Consider the following 21,150-nt stretch of genomic DNA (forward strand, 5'->3'; position numbering starts at 1 on the left):
GAAGTAGATGGAAAACATCTTTGTTTTAAAATATGGCCAACATGATAGAGATGAGCTTTACTGGTATTTTTAGTTTTAAATAGTTTTGTTTAGTAGCACAGGTGGCCTTTCCACAAAGTTTAAAAAAACCTGTCATCACAGTTAACCAAAATCTATGACTCTTCCAAAGGAAGTTGGTGATAGATATCCTACTCTACCACTGACAAAACACTAAGTCTTTATCAAACAGAGCAGACAGCCAATCACACTGATACCTTCAAAACACTTACCTGTTCCTTTAAAAAGCTTCTCAAAGCCAACGTCTCTTCTTAATGTCCTATCACAAACTATTAATACTCCTAAGTATGTTATTGCCAAGAACCTATGAAATCAACCACTAATTACATGGGGTTTTCTTGCTGGCACAGCTTTCAAAGTTGATCCAGCTTCCTCCTCTCAGATGACTTCATCATTTATCACAAAAACACTTAACAAATCACCTACATATCTTGGCTGGTAACTGAAGTCATACTGACCTGGATGAGCTCATCCCTTTCTAACATATCCTAAAAAGCTCGAACTGGCTCTGCAAAAGCAGTCACAAAATGTCACGTACATCTCAATCTTGTCAATACCTACATCTAACCACTACATGCAATGCCAGCAACGAACTACCAAAAGGCTTGTGTGCTTTAATTCTAGACAGGAAGCCCCGGCCGTTAGTTGCTTGAAAAGAAACTGAAAGAGAGACAGAGTTGCATCACTATCTGAAATGAACCTGGGTCAATGCCAACACAAGATGACTAAGCTGCAGAAACATCCTTTTGTCTCTTCAGTTATGCTGATGATCCAATCAACTCCTCAAACATTATGGAATGATGCCTTGTAAAACGGCTTGTCAAATAACATGCAGAGCATTAAACAGCACCTTTAAAGGCTCCAAGCATAGATAGGCATGCCACTTAGTGCTGAGGCTGCTGCTTAAACTTCAATATAAACAAGGCCTTGCTAAGAGAGATGATACCATTCATTTATCCCATTCATCGAAAATTCTAACGCAACCTTGAAACCTGTCGTGTGAGTCTGTTTTTTGCACTTGCCAAAAGCTATAAGTAACGCAGGTGGCTGAAGACTACCTTTACCTTACATAGTACAAGACAACCATTAAAATCTGAGAAGTTTGGATTTTACTCTCTGTAGTAGGCAAGAACACTTGTGCACAAATAAATACAAAGACCCAAATCCTCTATATGCAGAAATGTAAGACAGGTTAAAAGTCCAATCATCTTCATAAAATATGACACTCCCATCAGATCTTGGATTTTTCCCACTATTAACAGCTGTGAGAAACACTGTGAAAAATACAAAATTAATCAAGAACTTGGAAGATGACATTCGTACTCTAGGGAGGAAAAAAAAACCCTATTAAGTAGATCTCCCCCACCACATCAAGACTAAGTATGCGGCCTTTCTGCACCACTGCACAGGCTATCCTTAGCATGAGTCACCTTCCCTCAAAGTCTGACGGCCTTAAGGGCCTTGACAGCTGAAAGTTCTAATGGATGCAAAAGCTTAATTTGGAGATAAAGAACTAAGAGAACTATAATCAGCATAATCCAGGCTACCATCCTCTTCATTTGTATATTCCTAGATCTGTTCTTTAACAGCAGCATCTGAAGGCAGATGAGAGCCAAACATCCAAGAAGATGACTTATCTCCATCTAGAAGATCTTTAGAGAAACATGATACAATCAGAGCCTGAACTCTAGAGAGGCTGTATGAGGCCAAAGTTGAGAGATCCAAAAATTCTATTACCTTCCCCAAAACTGTGTTGTACTATACAAATGCACACTTTAACATCTCTTATTGGGACCCCTAACTATTCAGAGGAAGAAAGCAAGTTTGGAAGAAATGAACTTCTACTTAATCCTCTATGAAGTGTGATACACATTTTAAACTAATCAACTGTCTTGACATCTGTAAAAACATAAAACTGAAGGTGGTATTTATCCAAGAGTTAACAAACAGCTCTTGCTACTATTTCCTTCCCTACTGTCACTGTTAGATGTTTAGATAAAATAAATAAAATCAGGCAATGAAACAACCCAAAAGTTGCCACAAAGACAGGATCCAATGCAGCAAACTGTAGATGTATACGATGCTAGAAAGGGAGATTACTTAATGCTTAGCACACAGTCAGTCGTAGACCTGAATACACCAAGTTCTTTGGCAGGTAATACCTCAGAAGTAAATAGCTTCTATCCTTGATGTTGGATACAGCCAACTTGTACCACAGATCCCACACTATTCTAAGTTAGAGCAATGAATTTCAGAACAGATTTTGAAACTGTACTTGACTTGTAAACACCAATTTATTTCATCCAGAGACCTCACAGACTGTGACCTGACAAAGAACTACTTTTGCAGGTGGTTCTTCAGAGATATCGCCACAGGATCATCAGTAATTAATTCAACTGACAGGGAATACAGAAGTCTCCCACAGCAAATTTAGAACCACCAGCAGAATAAGCATTGATTGCAGTCAGTCACCTCTTCCTGCCAGCCCTCCCTTCGTAGCAAGCCCTTTGAGTCCTTTCAGCAGCATGCTGCGCCTCTGTGCCTCCATGGTTCAGCTGAGGTAGAAGCCTTTGCTTTTATGCAGAAGTAGCTGGAAACAAGCAGTTTGGTACTGGGACATTTTTAAACATGAAACAGGTAAAACAGTTACCGTGTAACTGTCATACTGTGGGTGTCTCTGCTAATCACAAGAGTCAGAATCAATGGTGTCCACACCTTCATAACAAACTTGATTTGCACTGATACAGGGACACCTTCCAGACACAGAACCACTACACACATGCTCCTCTGGAGCCCAAAGGGCATACCTCATTTACACAGGAAATTCACTGTTGTAGATAAGAGCTGAGAATACTACTACTTTGACGTATCACCCTTTGGAACAAGAATTCTAGACCTCTGGCTTTTGACATTGTAACTGGGAGGAACCTGAGGCCTCTGTGACATTCCTGAGAGTTATAGAAATAGGATGAACATCTGTCTCCAAACTTATTGCTGGACTTGTAAAGCAGCAGTGTCCTTTAAGTGGACTAGGAGATCTGTCTTTGTAGCCAGGGATATGAGGTGATCTTCCTGCTTCTGTAAATTTTGAAGAATCAAAAACTGAAGAGAAGTAGTCCCTAGAACAGGAAACGAACCTCTTCCCGTTTATAAGTATCAGTGACTATCCTGTGCAAATTTTTAGTCTTACTGAGTCTTCAAAGACTTGATAACAAATAAAAAAATCGGAACAGCAGATTTGGAACATCCCTTTTTTTAATACATGCCTTAGTAATCTTGTAGAGAAACCATCTCAAATGGCGGATTTCAGAAACCTGTGGTATTTCTATTGCAATACCATGACAGTGAATAGTCAGAGACAATTTGGAAAAGAACAGAATGCAAAACTAAATCTGATTTCAAGATCAAAAAAGATTTCTGTGAGAGTTCACTACTTAGTTTGCAAAGAAGAAAGTCATGACAAATTCAAAGGTGATTAAATGGGATTAATCCAAGTGGTCAATTCCAATTCTCATATAGGACAGTGTTTTCCACACAGCCCATCCTACTTAAGCTGTGTAGTACTTATGGTGAGGCCAACAAGAGTGAAAAATCTAGCTCTACTGAGCAGTAACTTGTAATAGCCTAAGGCAAGCAACTGAAGAAATCAGCAACAGAAGATATTCTTTTCCCTCACATCACCTCCAGGGAGCTGTGGTAGTTAGGATGTCCTACTTCCAAGAGCTAAAACAGTCCTCCTCTTCCACCAAATGAAAAGGGACCTTCAGGTTCTTGAAACAGCAACAATGAATACAAACTACGTGGACCAAACCAGTCTTTTAGGATGTCCCTTCCATAAGTTATAGCTCCGTTCTGTACAGGTATACATCCAAATCTTGCGTATCATCATCAGCTGTGTAACTATTCAAAGCCTACAGCCAAGATATTGGATGCTATAACTCTATCCTTCTATTGTGAGGAGGACTCAAAGTAAGATCAAACCTTTTCAAAGCACAGCATGTCATCCACATAAAAATACTACACGTATTCTCATATTACAAATGCATTTAAATTAAATTATACATACCTACAGACAAGTCCATCTTACTACCTGGAATGTCCTCAGTTTGACCCTGGGGGAAAAAAAAAATAATAAAATTCAGTTCCAACTTCCATGAAATGCTGAGGAATGTTTCAGAAAGCAGCTCTCGATGGTTAAACGTGGCATGAAGAAAGGACATGCCTGTGCCAATGGAAGTTTTATTTTAAACTAAAAACAAATACAAGGATTCCCGATATCACCCTGGACACACCTCACCTCGACCTCCTAATGCTGTGACAAGTTTACCCATATGAAACCAGACACGTGAATGCATGCGACAGAAAAAGATGGATAGACAGCTGCTCTGTGAAATCAACCTTTGTCCTCATGTTCCAGTGGTCCAGAGATGAAACACTGAAAATAGTGACCAAAATGATAGCTCATCCTCATGACCCATCAAGTCACCAAATCTTGAAATGTACTGCCAAGTTATTCTTTAGTTGGCAGACTGGGACAGGGTGTTCCCATAGCTTTCAGAAGCATCTACAGTCTAGCAGACTAAATTTGAGCTTGGGAGCCAACAGACATTACAAACTAATCCTAGTCCTGTCAGTGACAGTTTGTGCAGACCTGGGCTTCTAACAGAACCTCTGCATTATTATCTTTTGCTAGCCTGCATTACATACTATTCCTGCTTCACAGGATGACAGCTGGCACAATATTCTGTAAAATGTTTTACAAACTAGCATGTCAGAAGTTCTTAAAAAAATTTTATATGTAACTATTTTAAGGTATTTCCCTGCAAATCTGTCTTTCCTCTCCATGATGGCCATTTATTTATTCACTTTACCAATCAATCTTTTAGGTACTGATTAATAATGAGTCCTTTCTGTATTAAAAAGATGCTACTGCACAGTATTTAAAATATAAATAGCCAAGACAGACACAGGGCTGTAAAACCTCCTTTTCTGATATGTGGCTGAGATTCAGAATGAACAGCCTTGGACTAATCTCAGATGTCTGACACTACAGCCAGGAGCTGAGGCCTCTACCTTCAGTGCTCTAAACAGCACATAATAATAATAATCATAATAACATCATGACACAAAAATCCCAAATCCTATTACTTGCAAGGAAACTGCAATCTTGGAACAACAGTTGTCATGATGGAACTTTGAAGAGTTAAAGTAGATATTGTGTTTTTCTGAGACGTCATTCTGACTAGCAAAGAAGTGCTGAATAACCAGCTATTACAGGTATTACAATCGACATGCCAGGATAGCAAATGCAGATAAATAAGTAGTTACACACTGCAAAACAGCTGATCTTTTGACTTTGTAAAAAAGCAGTAAGCTTTAAATAAGTTGGATTTTATATTTTAAAAAATATACTTACTAGCAAGCCCATGTTTGAAAACTGTTTGGATAAAGGGTTCATCCACGAATCATTATTTCCTCCTTTTAATGAGCACTGAAGAGAAAAAAATAATATTTTTAAGCGATTTCTTAAATCCTGTTTTATCCTTCAGATGCACAAGTGTTGAATGAAAATCCTGGTATCAGAGAAATTAATCTCCTGAACAAATTACTTTAAGTTTTTGTGTGGTTGGAAACATTTACCAAATACTTTTTTCTTTTCTCTCTCATAAAATTCTTCATTGTTAGGTATACCAAACTGGATGAACACGTGCTCTGTAGAATGTTTATCACACCTTCAGTTTCATTCTGGAATATGGAAAATTTTGTGAATGTTATTTATTTATTTTTTTTCCTCTGTTACAGTTTAATACATTCTTTAATCCACCACATACAGAGGTAGATTTCTTCCTTGGTTTTCTTCCCTTTAGTGTGCTTTCTCTTACATGGGCACCGTGCTGACCTGGCTTTCAATTTGGCCTTACTATAATTTACAGGTGATCAAAACCAAAACTGAACACAGTTCAACAGAAAAGATACTGGTAAGAAAATTTTTTTGACAGTTGCTTTGGTGGTTAAAATAGAAATCTTTAAGCAAGAAAAAAGTTCATGACAATCATTTTTGCAACACAGGAATTGTAAAACTCCATACCATGTCACAACAGTATTTCCATGTCCTAAGAAGCTGCTCTGTGCTTGCCTTTTGAGTTTGCCTTAACTATGTGATTAGAAGTAGACAAAGCATAGTCCTTCTGATATTAATACAGCATCAAGTGCAACTGTACTAGAAACCTTTAACAGAAACAAGCCTTAGAAAGCAATTCACTCGGGACTATAGCCAAGCTCCCACTCCTGCTTAAGGTCAAAGGTCAAGAACAACAAACACAAGTCAGACTTAAATCTAACAGTCAGTAGAAATAAGTGTATGTGCCAAAGGTACTGTGGAATCTGAACTTCAGCAGGCTATGCAAGGAGAACAGCAGCGGACTACCACAGAAAGATGTGTCAGCAGGAGAAGAGCAATAGCCTTGGGATACTGATTGCTCAGTTTCATTTAGTAATGGCTCTGCAGCTTACATACCAAAAGAATTTGACACCTACTGGCAGATTTATTAGTCACAACAGGTGTAATACATTAAAACAAATCCAGAAACCTCACTTTTTTTTTTTTTTTACACTGTTGTAACAGCCACCTTTCTAGATGAATTCTGCAATATCTTTTTAAAAGAAGTACTATTGTAATGCTCTAACAAATCAGGCATACTGCTTTCAGACCACACAGTAGTTATGAATCATTCAAGCATTTTACCTTCATTTGTGTTTTCTTTCCTCCTTGCCCCCAGCTTGTTGAGTTGTGGGAGGAACTGCTTCCCTGAGAGCCTGCTGTGTTCCAGACTCCTCCCTCCTCCTCCTCTTCCCAGCTGGAATGACGCGTTCCTGTCACTGGCCCATCACTCTCTCCCCAGCCATCTTGCATAGATTTAGAACCTTTAGAAAAAGAAAAAAAGCTCAAAAGCAGTCTACAATACCATGCAGCTGGTGATTTGACACTGCAAGATTAGCAGAGATCATCAGAACCACAAAGGAAGGAAAAAAAAAGGAAGTGTCTTCACCGTAACAGCTGGGAAAATTTGTGCATGAATCCCAAAACCGAGGAGATGCAGTGGCATGTTAGTGTGTCATGTTTTTCAACTATTTTAAAACAATGTCAAACCTTTAAAGATATAACCACCATATAGGGATCTCTTCCCTTATACAGATACAGCTGCATTTGGATTTCTTTAAAAGGCAACCTATTGTTTTCTAGTGTAAATGAACGACTTCAGGAACACTTAAAAACCAAGGGTGCTGAGGACTCTGGTTCAGGTGGTTTATCAATTATTTCCTCTCTTGCTTCAAAACCTTAACACTTCCCTTGTACTAAACTCCTTTACAAAATTACAGAAAAAGAACTTTAAGGATTAACAACTAAGAGGACTTGGCATCGTACTCTGGTATATGTAACACAAAGTAGTTTGATGTGAAAAAAACCCTTCTACTTAAATTTCTGTTCTTAATAATGTCACCAAAAAGACTTATTAGCAGTGCTGTTTAAGTAGATATGCTATTACCAGAAAGCCACAACCATTTCATCATATCAATTCATCCGAAGGACTTTTCCCTGTTGGCTTCTTTTCTTGTTGTTACCCTCTAGCACCAGCTGTCAGACACCTTAAAATTCTAACCTCTACTGACAAGCCGCAGGAGCCCAAATCCTCATCTTGTGCACTGTCCAACTGTTCTTCTTCCTGCTCTAACTCTTCATTCTGCATATTTCTTCCCCAAGCATTTATCTCCTTTAAAAAGGATTTCCATCACCATCACCTTCTTCATAACTAATTCTTTGATTGTCTGGGGTTTGAGTGTGGAAATCAGGGATAAGGATATTAACACACATAGCAGAAAATCTGAATATACAAGAAGTCAGGAATTGTAGTTAGTCTATCAAGGAGAACTCTACCTTGATCATGCTGAAAATAAGTACAGCAGCACGTCACGGCAGTTTAAGAGCTACCTTAAAATTCATCATAAATAACAACCCAGATACTTCACAGGAAACATTTTTTTTAGAAGTATATTCATTTGTGTACCAAAATTGAGTGCTGCTTAGCAAACATACTGGTCCAAGCACAAAAATCTTACCTCTTCACCCTTTAATCATGCTACTTGCACAGAAAAGGATTATGACTGCAGAGTCAAGAACTTAATCTGGCAATGTCATATATCGGGGAGTCCCTGCAGCTTTAATTTATTTCCAGCCACAGTGTTTAAATATAGTACTATGATCCTGGTTTCAACTACAAGACCATAGCTTATTTTTCTGCATTAACAGCTCTCAGGTCTGAGATTCTTGAACATGAATCTGGACAGCGGTGTAAAGATGAACTGTCTGTAGGATTCCTGCTTCATTTTCTGCATTTGTTGAGCGAGGAGGCACAAATAGCTACAGTAAGCAAAGGAAACTTTCAGGATGAAGACAAAATAATGATGCTACAGAACACTGTACTTCCTACTTCTGACAGAGAATTCCTACGCAATGCTGGTAAAACTACGTAAATCCATTTTTTTAAACAGGTGGGCAATGATCTATGCTTCCCTTCTTTGGCTCTAAATTCTTGTTTTCTTTTCCAATCATTGCTAGTCACTGTTTCCTGTCCTTACCTCCAACCATAAATTATACCTTTGCAGGTTCTTTGTCCCAATCTCTTCTTCCAACTTATCCAAGACATTAAACATCTCCCCTTACTCCACTGAATAACGTAGCTTTCTTCTTCATTCCTTCTGGGTGCCAATTAGAAAGGAGTTGAGAGAGCAGTCACAGGACACAGGAAAATGAAGATCTCAGCTCTTAACACAGGTGACCTACTACACTCCAATCTGAAACAGCAGTCATGGGGAAACTCCCAATATTTTCTCCTCTAGAGCTGGGGACAGCTTATGTACAAAATAGTACACATATGCTGCAGCTCTTAATGGTTATGTCACACATGCAGACCAGTTAGGACAAGCAACTGTCCATTCAGAGTCTTTAAAGACTATCTTAAGTATTAACAAACCCATAGAATTTTCAACACATCATCAGCATTTCAGAGGCTCTTATTTTGGTCATATTTAGGTGGCTTTTTATAGATGAAAGAAGAGATCCATCTAAAAAGAATCTAGCATCCTGAAAAGCACCAAGTTTGTGTGGCAGGCACGTGAAGCATTACAGCCATCCACAAAAGGTTGCTATGAAGTTAACACTATGGAAGCAATGCTTTCTCTCCAGCTTTGTTTCATAAATGGCCAAACTATTTAGTTGAGGTGGGAAGAAGGGAGGATGACCCAACAGCATACAATCTGTATAGAGTGTTTCATTCCAAACAGTTACATGTTGCAAAAGCAACTTGTAACTGGAAACAGTTTTACAGCAAGTATTATCAGTTAAGTTCAGTAAGGGTCAAGTATTATCAGTATTTCCTACTAGAAACTTCATATCCAAAAGTTATTTGCTTTAGCTATAACATTGCTATATTGTATCAGCAGGTGATTGCTTTTGTTTGTTGTATTTTCCTTAAAAAGAGTGAAATAAAAATTCTACAAAGAGCTTACATCAGCAGGAATAATTTCCACAAAAATAAAACTCTTAATACAGCAAAATTTTAACTTCAAAGTAAATTTTTAAAAGATTTCAACATTTCATTCACGAAGAACACAGCTGTAGGCAGCTAATATCCAGAAAATAGTCATCCATTTAGGTTCATCCGCAAAAGAAAATTCAGTTCTTAAGAGTTACAATTTTCCACACTCATACAATTAAAAAAAAAAAAAAAGATGCCATTCAAAGGCAAGTTGCATTACCAAAGCATAGATTACCATGTAACTGCCACCACAGTGAAATTTGTCTGTAGCTGTAGCGTGTATTCCTTTTTTCGGATATGATCTTGAAAAGTGATTTATCATGTACCAAGTTTATATGCAAAGTAACAAGTGGGCAGCCAGAGAAGAAAAGACATTTTGAGAAAAAAAAAGAGACATTTCCTCACTCAGATGCTCTAATGTTTCAACACTTCCACACATCAGAGCTGCCCATTTAATTGCTTAGTTAAGAAATTTTTCATTACCTTAAAAGACAAAGTTTCAGTCATTTGTAAGCACTTAATCACTCATCCATCAAAATCTTACATGACATTTAACATTGTTTCTAGGCCTCAGATAACAATTCCTCCATAGGTGACCTATATCAAAAAGCCAAATGCTAAAAATCTCCAGGACCACTGCAAAGAAACTGGTATCTGGCCTATACTCACTAGATTTCATGGCATTCGGGGCGTTGGAAGGTGCATTCCCCCAGCCTGTTGTCGATGCTCCTGTATCATCTACTTCACCCCACCCGGGACTGGTTTCATTTGGCTCACCCCAGGCGGACGTACCATTATCTGGAGCAGGTGGAGTGCTTTTGCTCCAGACTGCACAAAGGAGAAAGAGTTTTCATTACAGACCATTTAGACAATGAATTAATACTGCAGTGCAGCATCACGTCGTTAATCTACTGCTTCATTCTTTCTGTGGAGGACTTTAGATTCTCAACAGCGTGGGTGCAACAGAATTGACAACTGTTCACATCAAAGTTAGAGCAGGCACTGACCTCCAGGGATGAAAAGGAAGAGAATGCTATGACAAGTAATATTCTCCCAGGTTAAACATGAACCCCATATCTAATGCTGTCTATCTGGTAAACTTTTGTGACTATTTAAAAGCACCAGACTAACTCAGAGTTTTCACATACTGAAGAAAGAATAAGTACATATCTGAAGTACATACTAAAACGAAGTAGTATTCTTTAAAGCATGTTTGAGTCAGAAGAGATTACATAACAGTAACATCTTAATATATTTAATGTATTTCCAGGCTACATAACTTTTTCTTGTCCTTATTTCAAAGAACAAAATATTTTGCTAAGTATTCTTTATCACACGGAAGAGCCAAATTGCGCTAAAAAACTAAATTACAGACTCACTAAATTTCAAGTGTTAAGCGTTTCAGAGCAAAAAGTTTTTGACTAAAAATAAGTAAAGAATTTCTCCCTGTTTCTCTAATAATTAAATATATAAAATGTGATTTAGCCTGGAGAAAAGGAGGCTGAAAGGAGACCTTATTGCTCTCTACAACTACCTGAAAGGAGATTGTAGCCAGGTGGGTGTTGGTCTCTTCTCCCAAGTAACAAGCAATAGGGTAAGAGGAAAATGGCCTCAAGTTGTGCCACGGGAGGTTTAGACTGGATATTAGGAAAAAGTGCTTCACCAAAAGGGGTTATTAAGCACTGAAACAGGCTGCCCAGGGAAGTGGTTGAGTCACCATCCCTGGAGGTACTTAAAAGACATGTAGATGTGGTGCTCAGGGACATGGTTTAGTAGTGGACTTGGCAGTGTTAGGTTAACGGTTGCACTCAAAGGATCTTAAAAGTTTTTTTCCAACCCAAATGGTTCTACGATTTTATAATCAAACCTGTTCTTCAGAGCTCAGATTGAATATGCGGATCTGTCAGCTAACAAACATTTTCTTTTACTAGCAAGCTGACCAGTACTCAGATCACAGTTACTGAGGCACAACAAGTAGAAGACTGATTCAAATTTTAAAGACATTTTAAGTACAGAACCAAATATTCAAATAAGAAATTGGTTTTCTTTATGGAATAAAACTTAGGAATTGGAGGCCACACGAGTATCTCATGCATTAAGGTTACATTCATATATAGAAGCTTGCTGAAGAAAGGAACAAGACTTAATACCTGATGCTTGTGATTTGCTAGTCATTGGAGTAGGCAGGCTCTGCTCCCGTGGGGCCTGTCCTCCTTGTGAGTTCTTGTCCCACAGGTTCACATTCTTGTAGTTATAACTGCTAGGATCTCCCCACGCTGAAGTGCCATCATCAATATCCATTTTTCGACTGATTGACTGTGGAGAAGGTTCTTCCCAGCCACTAGGCTCCTCCTCTTTGGGGGCAGCTGGCTGTGGTCCACTGTTCCAGTTTGGGTTTGGAGGTCGCCCATTACTTGGAGTTTGGGGCGGTGGACCCCAGGAACCAGAAGCCTCCTGCTGTTGCTGCTGCTGCTGCTGGTGCTGCTGCTGCTTGTTCCAGGAGTTGGGCTGTCGACCCGTCTCATTCCATGTTGAAGTTCTTTTACAATCATCCCATCCACCCTTTGAAGCAGCGCTTGTATTTGCACCATTACCCCAAGTTCCAATCTCATTTTGCCCACCTTCACCCCAACCAGACACTGGCTTGTTTCCTGCACTTTCCCAGTTGCTGTTTTTTGTTTGGTCAACTTCCTCTCCCCAACCGTTCTTTCCAGAAGACCATCCTTGATTAGTCTGCCGTCCACCCCACCCCTGATCCTTACTAGAGCTATCATTCCAGGAGGAAGATGATTTTTCCTCTTGTCTTCCTCCTCCCCAATTAGAAGAACTGGGGTTCTTATAGTCATTCCATCCTCCAGTATTTTTGGGGTCCTTCCACTCTGTTGGGGTTGAGAGCTCACCCCATCCAGACTTGATTTGATTGCTTTGGCTGGGTACATCGCCCCAGCCCCCTGAGTTCTTTGTCTGTGTGGCAGAGCTCTCCCACCCCTCAGTTCCTTTATCAGACTTCCCCTCAGGCCGTGGCATCTCTTCGATATCCCACACGGTATCTTGCTTAATTTGAGTCTGGCCCCAGCCAGTGTTTGAAAGCACTCGGGGGTCCAAATCAGTCCTGCTCAGCAAAGTCTGCAAGACTGCCTGGCAATCAGGATGCGTAGGCCTATATGATCGGCGTCCAGAATTGTGACTGTCACTACTTCCTGCTTTGTGGTTGCTTCCAGTGCTTTGACCTCCAACCTCACTTCCCGCAGAGCTGGAAGATCTTCCCCAACAGGGAGCCTGGGAATTGCCTTGGTTTTCAGGAAGAGGGTGGCCTTTTTGATTGTCCCATGCTCCAGTGCTAGAATTTGGTTGGTTTGGACCACTCCATTCTCCAATCTTCAGTTCATCAGACCCAGACAGCTGTTTCCATTCTCCCTGAGAGACCCCAGATGTTAATTTGTTCCCTTCACCCCATTTGTTTTCATTTGCATGCTGAGGGCCAAAGTTCCAAGACCCACCACCCGTAGACCGGTTACTGTTATCCCAAGAATCACTTCTTGACCCATTAGGTTTTTGAACAGAAGCTCCTTTCCAGGAGTCCTCTCTATCCTTTCCATTGTTCCCATGGTTTCCAGAATTGCTCTGCCCAGAGACTGTGTCAGTTCCAGAAGACCCCCTAGCTGTACCCCAAGATCCAACACTCCCAGTCTTTCTTTCTCCAGTGCTTTGTGAAGGGGTGTCAGTGCTCCTGGAAGGGTTCCCCAAGCCCATTTCAAAGGGCATTCCCTTATTCTCCATAGGGTTTGGTGAACTTAAGTTCAAGGAGTTAGTGTTTCCATTTTTTGGTCCATCAGTGTTATGAATTTGAGCCTGTTCTCTGCCAGAGACAAAGTTAACACCCGCATTTTCCATCTTTGACTGCTGTTCCCTAGAGGTCTGACCTACTGTGCTAATCTGTGCATTGGAGCTACCACTATCAGATTCCAAAGTCCCTTTCCTAGAATTGCCCTCTTGAACCAGTGCCGGCCAAGCAGATGGGTTGCTATTTGGGTTAAAGTTGCTGAAGCCAGAACCAGGACCGATTCTATCTTGTCCACTCAAGTTCCTCCAGTTACCTAGTCCATTGTTACTCTCGGCAGCAGGGTTGGAAGATTGAACAGATTTAGCCTTGGGATCAGATTTCCAGGCCCCAAGATTACATTCGTTTCCAGCGCTTCCAGACTGGCACTGGCTTCCTTTTCCTTTGTTACTAGTGGTGCTTCCTGGCAGAGTGTTCTTCTCCAAGCCAGGGTTCGAGGCACTGTTGTTATCGGTGGTGTTTTCGGAAGAAGACTCAGCATCTTTGCTGGCAATACAAGGCCACTCTTCCATGTCAGACCCGTCTACAATCACCTTGTCCCAGATGTGAGTTGGGTTGGCGTTGGTGCCGCTGTTGGAGGAGGCTCCAGGACCCCAAGTGGAATTTGCATAATTTGAAGCAGCAGCACCTCCAATTGCTGAATCTAAAAAAAAAAAACCAAAAACAAACACCCCACCCAAAAAGGTTATTTATAATCAATAGTATTTACAAGCACTGAACATCACATTTTTGACACCACTGATTACTGTTTTCATTAATAAGAATCCTTCCCTGAAACGTGTAACGAAGTTGCAAGAACATCAGGCTGGAAAACACCACTGAATACCAATACAAAACTTCTTTCAACAAACTCTTGTGGGGATCTGAATTCACCATTGACTCACTACTTCTGCTAACAATCCAACTCTTAAGTTCAACATGGTAATTATAAGCCAGTCAATGAACCTGCATGGTCATTACTGATACTGGCTGTAGACTTTTCAAATACACATTTTAAATCATACTGTATATAGAACAAAAATGTGTATGTGCACCCATTCGCATGCATGTATGCGTACATGCAGTCAACTATTGGTCTGCTACTCAGCTGACTCAAAGCAATTACAATTTATTACAGATCAAAAAGCAAGGTTGAAGACAAAAAACATCTACTGAATATATAAAGCTGAAAAAGTCTATCCTAAAGCTTCAAATATCTTTTTCAAATTGATTTTGCAACTAGGAATTTCTTTCATCCCTTTGCAAAACAAATAAAATTCTTTCCAAAAGTTACTGTAAATCAAGAGTCCAAAGCTACACAAATTACAATTACTATGTAGTAACATGCAAGCTGTATTCGATATGTAATTACCCCACATTTGTGTCACTGCTATATTTACTCTAGAAACCACAGTCTGTGGTTTTGCAAGCAGCTAAGCTGATCTGTCCGCCACTGGATGGAGGCTAGTAAGAGGTCTCACTTTTCCTTCTCTCTTTCACCAACTCTACCTGCTTCAAGTTCCCCAAGTTTCACCTCTCATTTGTGTCAGTTCTGATGGCAGTTAAGCCCTTTAACTAAGTCAACTGTATTCACTAACTCAACACAAAACTGTCCACTTTTTGGTGGATTAGTTTTTTTGCTGGCTTAGCACATTGTACAGGGTAACCTCCACGTTCAATGAGCTTTGGAGTCACTATAAGGAAATTAGCAGGATGAATGACAATGAAAGGGGCCTCTTTCTTTCATCTGCAGTGAACTATCATTATGTCCTATTTAGTATGACTTCACGTGGACAAGATATTTGTATATCATTTTAAAGCAGACATAAATTAACACAGTGCCACAATGAATGAAGCCTATGTCAGTGATGGCAGCATGTCTGTATATATGCAGACATGTTATCATCATCAGTTTAAAACATCAGCCAAGATTCCCCTCTTGCCATCCACATAATTACCTCTGATCCTCTAAATAATTTAAGTCCATTAGTACTTCCCTGTTTTTCTCTATACAGGGTTCCACTCATTTTTCTATGTATTTTTAGTACCAAGGGACCTAAACTGCCCTCACCACAAAATCCCAGTGATGAAGACTAAGCGCTATCCCCTTCTACAAAACCATGTACTGAACCCTAGACATATTAGTCTTACTCAGTTATCCCACCCAACCAGTTTACCTTATTTTGCAGAGGGTAAAGTTCATAGTCACATCGACATCAGTATTCATACCTGAATAGACTGTTACTACAAATACTGGCTCATATGACAGCTTCCATAAAAATAAGGCATAATGACCTTAAGAAAGCAGATTCCCCACCCCCCCCACCCCTAAGCTCCTATGTTATATATTCAAAAGTGGAGACCACCATTTCTGGCTGCGAATACTTTTAATAGAAGATGAACAGATCAGCTTTCAGTGCCTGTCTCAGGCTTTCAGTTCATTAGCTTAACTACTGAACATCCACTCAATGCCCTCCAGATCCCCCTTCATTGAGGGCCACCAGTAAAGATCCAGACTTCACAGCAAGGTTAGAATTGTCTTGTAAGCTTTGAATACTGATGAACGAAAGTTCGTCTTTATCTATTAAATCATAGCCACCAAGAGCCAGAAGACCAAGCAGTTCCCATGCACATTCTGTTCCTTCTATTGTCTGTATCTCAAGTGCAAACTTAACAATAGCAAGGAAGTATGACTCTCTACCAATATTTAGATCTGGCTATCCTTTTAGTACACTGAGTAAACCTTTTCCACTCCCCCATCCCCCCCAATTTAAAAGCTGACTAGACTGATCATAGGAATAGCTTAAGAAGGACAGCCAAAGACAAGTTCAAAAGACTGCAGGGTTCCTGCCTTTTGAACTTAGCAATGATTCAGCAAATGAATGATGCGTAGGCAGCTATGCACTTAGCAAGATCTTTACACAGGTGATTTTAACAGAGCATTTCACATTTCATTTCTGTGAAGACATTCTGAAAGTATTAAGATTGGGTTTCTTGCTAACATAGTATACTAGGATACAATTTAATAGACTATTTTATAAAACCAGCCTCCCCTCGCTATATTTAACAGTGGCAACAAAATTTTGGTGATTTATTGTTTTGTCTTAAGAAATGGGCTCTTGGTTCTTAAACAGATTCTTCCTTAACAACAAACATGTTGAAGATAAACAAGTTTCTGATCTGACTAAAATGGAAAAGTTACTAGCAAATGACTACTTTTAAGGATGAAAGTATGGAACTGAAGTAACTTAAAGTATTGAAATGGAGTCCTGAAATAAAGACACAGTTTTGCTGTGAGAAATGGTGGTGATTCTTAGAGGGTACTGTAACTTCTGAAAGGCTTTAACCAATAAAGTTTAAAGCTTTGTTTTCCAAAATTGTCTTGCACATCCTAAACATCATTGGTATTGGAAAAATTACATATACCAACCTACACCCTAACCCCCCCATATTGCTACAAGACAATAGTAAATTTGGTGCCATCTTACAGAATGTACTGGGTTTGCGTAGCAAGGTTTTGGTAGCGGGGGGAGGGGGGGGCAGCGCTACAGGGGTGGCTTCTGCAAGAAGGTTCTAGAAGCTTTCCCTATGTCTCAGAGTCAATGCCAGTCGGCTCCAAGACGGACCCACCACTGGTCAAGGGCGAGTCCATCAGTGACAGTGGTAGTACCTCTGTGACAACGTATTTAAAATAAAAAAAAACCAAAACCAAAACAACCTAGTGGCAGCTTTTGCAGCCAGAGAGAGAGAAGCGAGAAACTTTGCGGACACTCAGGTCAGTGAAGGAGGGGAAGGAGGTGCTCCAGGCACTGGAGCAGAGATTCCCCTGCAGCCTGTGGCGAAGACCTTGGTGAAGCAGGCTGTCCCTTTGCAACCCATGGAGGATGATGGAGAGCAGAGATTCCACCTGCAGCCTGTGGAAGACCCCATGCTGGAGCAGGTGGAGACACCTGAAAGAGGCTGTGACCCCATGGGAAGCCCATGCTGGAGCAAGCTCCTGACACAGGACCTGTGGACCCATGGAGAGAGAAGCCCACACTGGAGCAGGTTTGCTGGCAGGACTTGTGACTCCGTGGGGGACCCAGGCTGGAGCAGTCTGGTCCTGAAGGTCTGCACCTTGTGGAAGAGACCCACACTGGAGCAGTTTGTGAAGAATTGTAGCCTGTGGGAAGGACTCATATTGGAGAAGATGGTGGAGGACTGTCTCCCATGACAGGGACCCCATGCTGGAGCAGGGGAGGAGTAGAAGTTCTCCCTCTGAGGAAAAGGAGCGGCAGAAACAACGTGTGATGAACTGACCACAACGCCCATTCCCCATCCCCTTGTGCAACTGGGGGGGAGTAGGAGAAATCAGTAGTAAAGTTTAGCCCAGGAAGAAGGGAGCGGTGGGGAGAGGTCTTTTAGGATTTGGTTTTATTTCTCATTGCTCTCCTGTTTTCCTGATATTAAAATAGATGATTTTTTTCTAAGTTTAGTCTGTTTTGCCCATGACAGTAATCGGTGAACAATCTCTCCCTGTCCTTATCTCAGCCCATGAGCTTTTCGTTGTATTTTGTCTCCCCTGTCCAGATGAGGAGGGCAGTGACAGAGCAGCTTTGGTGGACACCGGGCCTCCAGCCAGGGTCAACCCACCACACAGAAGCATTTCAATTCTGGTGGAAAAATATCCATGTAAAGACAGATTATGTACTGACTTCTTGTATAAAAGCCTCACCAACACCATCTATAGCTATCTAGCAAATATAACAATGTGAAGGAGTAGGTAAGCTACATTATTTTCCCCTTTGGAAACTTGCTTTTGCTTTCACGTGGGATGAATTAATCACAGTATCAGTGTGTAAATGCCTGACAGAATTGGGCCCAATCTGAAATTCAGTTTGTAAAAAGCCAGGATCTCAGATGGGATTAATGATGTGCGAGAGAGACAGCAACACCATACCTTCCATAAACACTTTGAAGGAGCACCCTAAGTGACAGCCCCAGCCTTTCTCTTGTCCAGCTGCTCATTCCCACTCCTCTGGCACACCTACTCTCACGTGCTAGCACATATGTTCCCACTGATATTCAGTGAGCTGAACTGGTAAATCACCCAGACTGAATTGAGCTTTAAAAAACAACCTGGGTTAATTTTAATTCGAGTCAGCTCCCGGTTTAGTTAACTGTGTTATGGTGCAGAAATTTGGACAATGTGACGCAGGTCTGAAGGACCCCTATCTTTCGTGGCAACACTCCTGACTTACATCATGGTAAAGCAACTAACCATTGGCATAAAAAGTTGCCACAATCAATAAAACACAACCATATAACATCTCAGTTGATAACGCACCATTAAACTAAATGTAAAAATATGAGAATTCATAAAATCAAATTTCAAATCTCAGAAAAACAAATTATTAGGTGTCAAATTATTAGGTGGCCTCTACAATACTTCAAAATGTTCCTCATCCAACAGCAAAAAAATGCCGTTCATGAGAAATTTTGACAACTTTCAGAATGCTTCACTACCATAAAACCTCCTTTGTCAGTCTACTACAATCACTATGAAGGTATACCAATGTTGACATAATGCTAGGATTTTATATATAGTCAAAAGACTTGGGGTGGAGTTTTTTCCCCCTCTTCATCTTTCAGGTGCTTTATCAAAATCAGCCATCTCTAAGAGATCTGGCTTAAAACTGATTAGCTCAAACTTTGCCATTGTAGTTTGAAATTCACACCCTCTATCTCCCCCTGCCTTATTAAATAGGCAACACCAAAGACAACAAGCTAAATAATCTGTCAAAGGCAAACTCAGACCTAGCGGTATCGTTATTTTCTTCTTCTGACTTTCAAGCATTTATTATTTCTTTTTTAAACACCTTTATCGTTAGAACTGAAGTTGTCCTTGACTTCTCCGATCACCCAAGTTTTTCTTTAGAAGGCAGATATCTTGAGCAGAAATTTATTTGTTCTACTGTCATAACTTAAGAAGGAATATTACAATTACTGCAATTCCCCAAGGGTCTAAAATTAATCTTAAAATCAATTTATCTTCTTGAATTCAAAGTGAACAGATAAACAAAACCAAGACAGTCACCACTTTTATAAAAAGGCTTATCTAAGGAGAAAACCAAGATTACTACTAAAAAAAGTCAGGCACAAAAGGACCATCTTTCTATTTCATCCAGATGAGGAGTGACAGACACCTGCCATTTGCAGACCTGATATCTACATGTCTGTTTTCCCAGATCATATTAAAATAGTGACAAGATAGGAAATTCATGTCAAAGAAACCTAATGAGCTATTAGAACTACAACCATAAAATGCTTTTTATCCATGCTTTGTGTTTACCTTGCTGCAGTCTTAAGAACCTTACAGCATCCTATTCAAACCACCCAAAACATTTTTTAAAAAATTAACCCTTTCTTGTTCCATTTAATAGTGAAAACTGCATCCATTGCTGATAACAGCGAAAGAAAAGTTTATATGCTAAAGTAACGGGTAATCTCTCCAAAAGCAATCTGAGGAGTTTTATTATATAGATACACGCTTATGCACAGTGATCCCTTTTTCTGCCATGCGCACACAGATGTTCATTAAATATTATTATTATTACTTGCCTGTTGCAGTCCCACTGTCACTCTGCGGCAGTGCTCCTGTCACTGGTTGTGCGTTGTTTGGGTTTGCTCCTGGTGCTGTTGGGGGAGGAGGCCCTGCTCCACCCCCAAGGAGCATACAGGATGGCGGAGGGGGCTGCCCACGTTTCAGTAACACTTTGTGGTCCTGCTGGCAACGGAATCGCGGCGGCACCTCCCGAGGCATGTAGCGGGCGGCGCTTGGCGGTTGTCCGTTCGGCACTGCCACCCTTTTGGCATTGTTGCCACCATTGACTGGTGGCGATGGAGAGTTGCCAATTGGGCTGGCAGCCACTGGTTGGCTTAAACTTGGTTTCGTCACTTCGGGCACTGAAAACCAGGAAGAATGAAAATCAGAATTTTTCCACTTAAACCTGCGTTAGCTACAAGAACTCACTCTGACTCTTTCCTTTTATAATTTCATTCTTCTCTGAAATACTGGGCAACTTCAGCCTTATTGAAGAACAATTAAAGAAGCAGGAATAAGCAGTAGCAGCAAACCTCTTGCTTCCAAGTACAGCTCTGTACCCCAGGATGAAACTCTGTCCTCAGCAAGTATTTTGCTCTAAGCCCCAAATTCCTTGGAAACGTAAAGCTGGCAAAGAATACCACCCTGGGCAACAAGGCATTTTAAAATATGAGCAGTCAAATATAACTGTTGCCCCCTCCCCTCTCGCTCTGTTCCCTGATTTTCAACTGATTTTTGGATTGTTATGCATCATCCTTATGGGAGATCTGAAATTAGATCCCAAGTTTTCACCACATTACTAGGCTACATGGCCACTGCCAGAACAAAAAAAAAAAAAAAAAAAGAGGGGAAAAATCCCCTTTGTTAACAGAGTTAACAAATCTGAGTTCTCTGTACTGCTCTTAAATAAGGCAGTAATAGTTGACCCTCACCCAAAAGGTAGTCCTATATACAGCATTTGTTTTGCGTTTGTCTAAAGTTTCCCAGCTGGTCACCAGGTGCCCCTATAAACAAGGACATGCTGCTTCTGAGTGCTATTATGCATTGGAGAAGAGGAAAAACACAAACAAACCCTTGAGCAACTAACACCATCA

General features: G+C 40.4%; 1 protein-coding gene across 26 annotated transcripts in view; it reads right to left on the reverse strand.

Annotated features, from left to right (window-relative positions):
• Nucleotides 1-21,150, reverse strand: part of TNRC6B (trinucleotide repeat containing adaptor 6B) — a 146,421-nt gene that overhangs the window by 33,225 nt on the left and 92,046 nt on the right. For 22 of the 26 annotated variants that reach the window (XM_054807909.1, XM_054807773.1, XM_054807751.1 and 19 more), the window contains 7 exons: nt 20,074-20,418; nt 11,804-14,137; nt 10,323-10,481; nt 6,803-6,981; nt 5,698-5,802; nt 5,474-5,548; nt 4,124-4,169 (listed from right to left, as the gene is read on the reverse strand). In XM_054807909.1, coding sequence (XP_054663884.1) covers nt 4,124-4,169; nt 5,474-5,548; nt 5,698-5,802; nt 6,803-6,981; nt 10,323-10,481; nt 11,804-14,137; nt 20,074-20,418 — 3,243 coding nt within the window. The remainder of the gene's footprint in view (nt 1-4,123; nt 4,170-5,473; nt 5,549-5,697; nt 5,803-6,802; nt 6,982-10,322; nt 10,482-11,803; nt 14,138-20,073; nt 20,419-21,150) is intronic. The other 4 variants (XM_054807846.1, XM_054807890.1, XM_054807871.1 and 1 more) reach the window with 1 other exon arrangement.

The sequence above is a fragment of the Grus americana genome, chromosome 1 (genome assembly GCF_028858705.1).
Source record: "Grus americana isolate bGruAme1 chromosome 1, bGruAme1.mat, whole genome shotgun sequence".
Classification (NCBI taxonomy): domain Eukaryota; kingdom Metazoa; phylum Chordata; class Aves; order Gruiformes; family Gruidae; genus Grus; species Grus americana.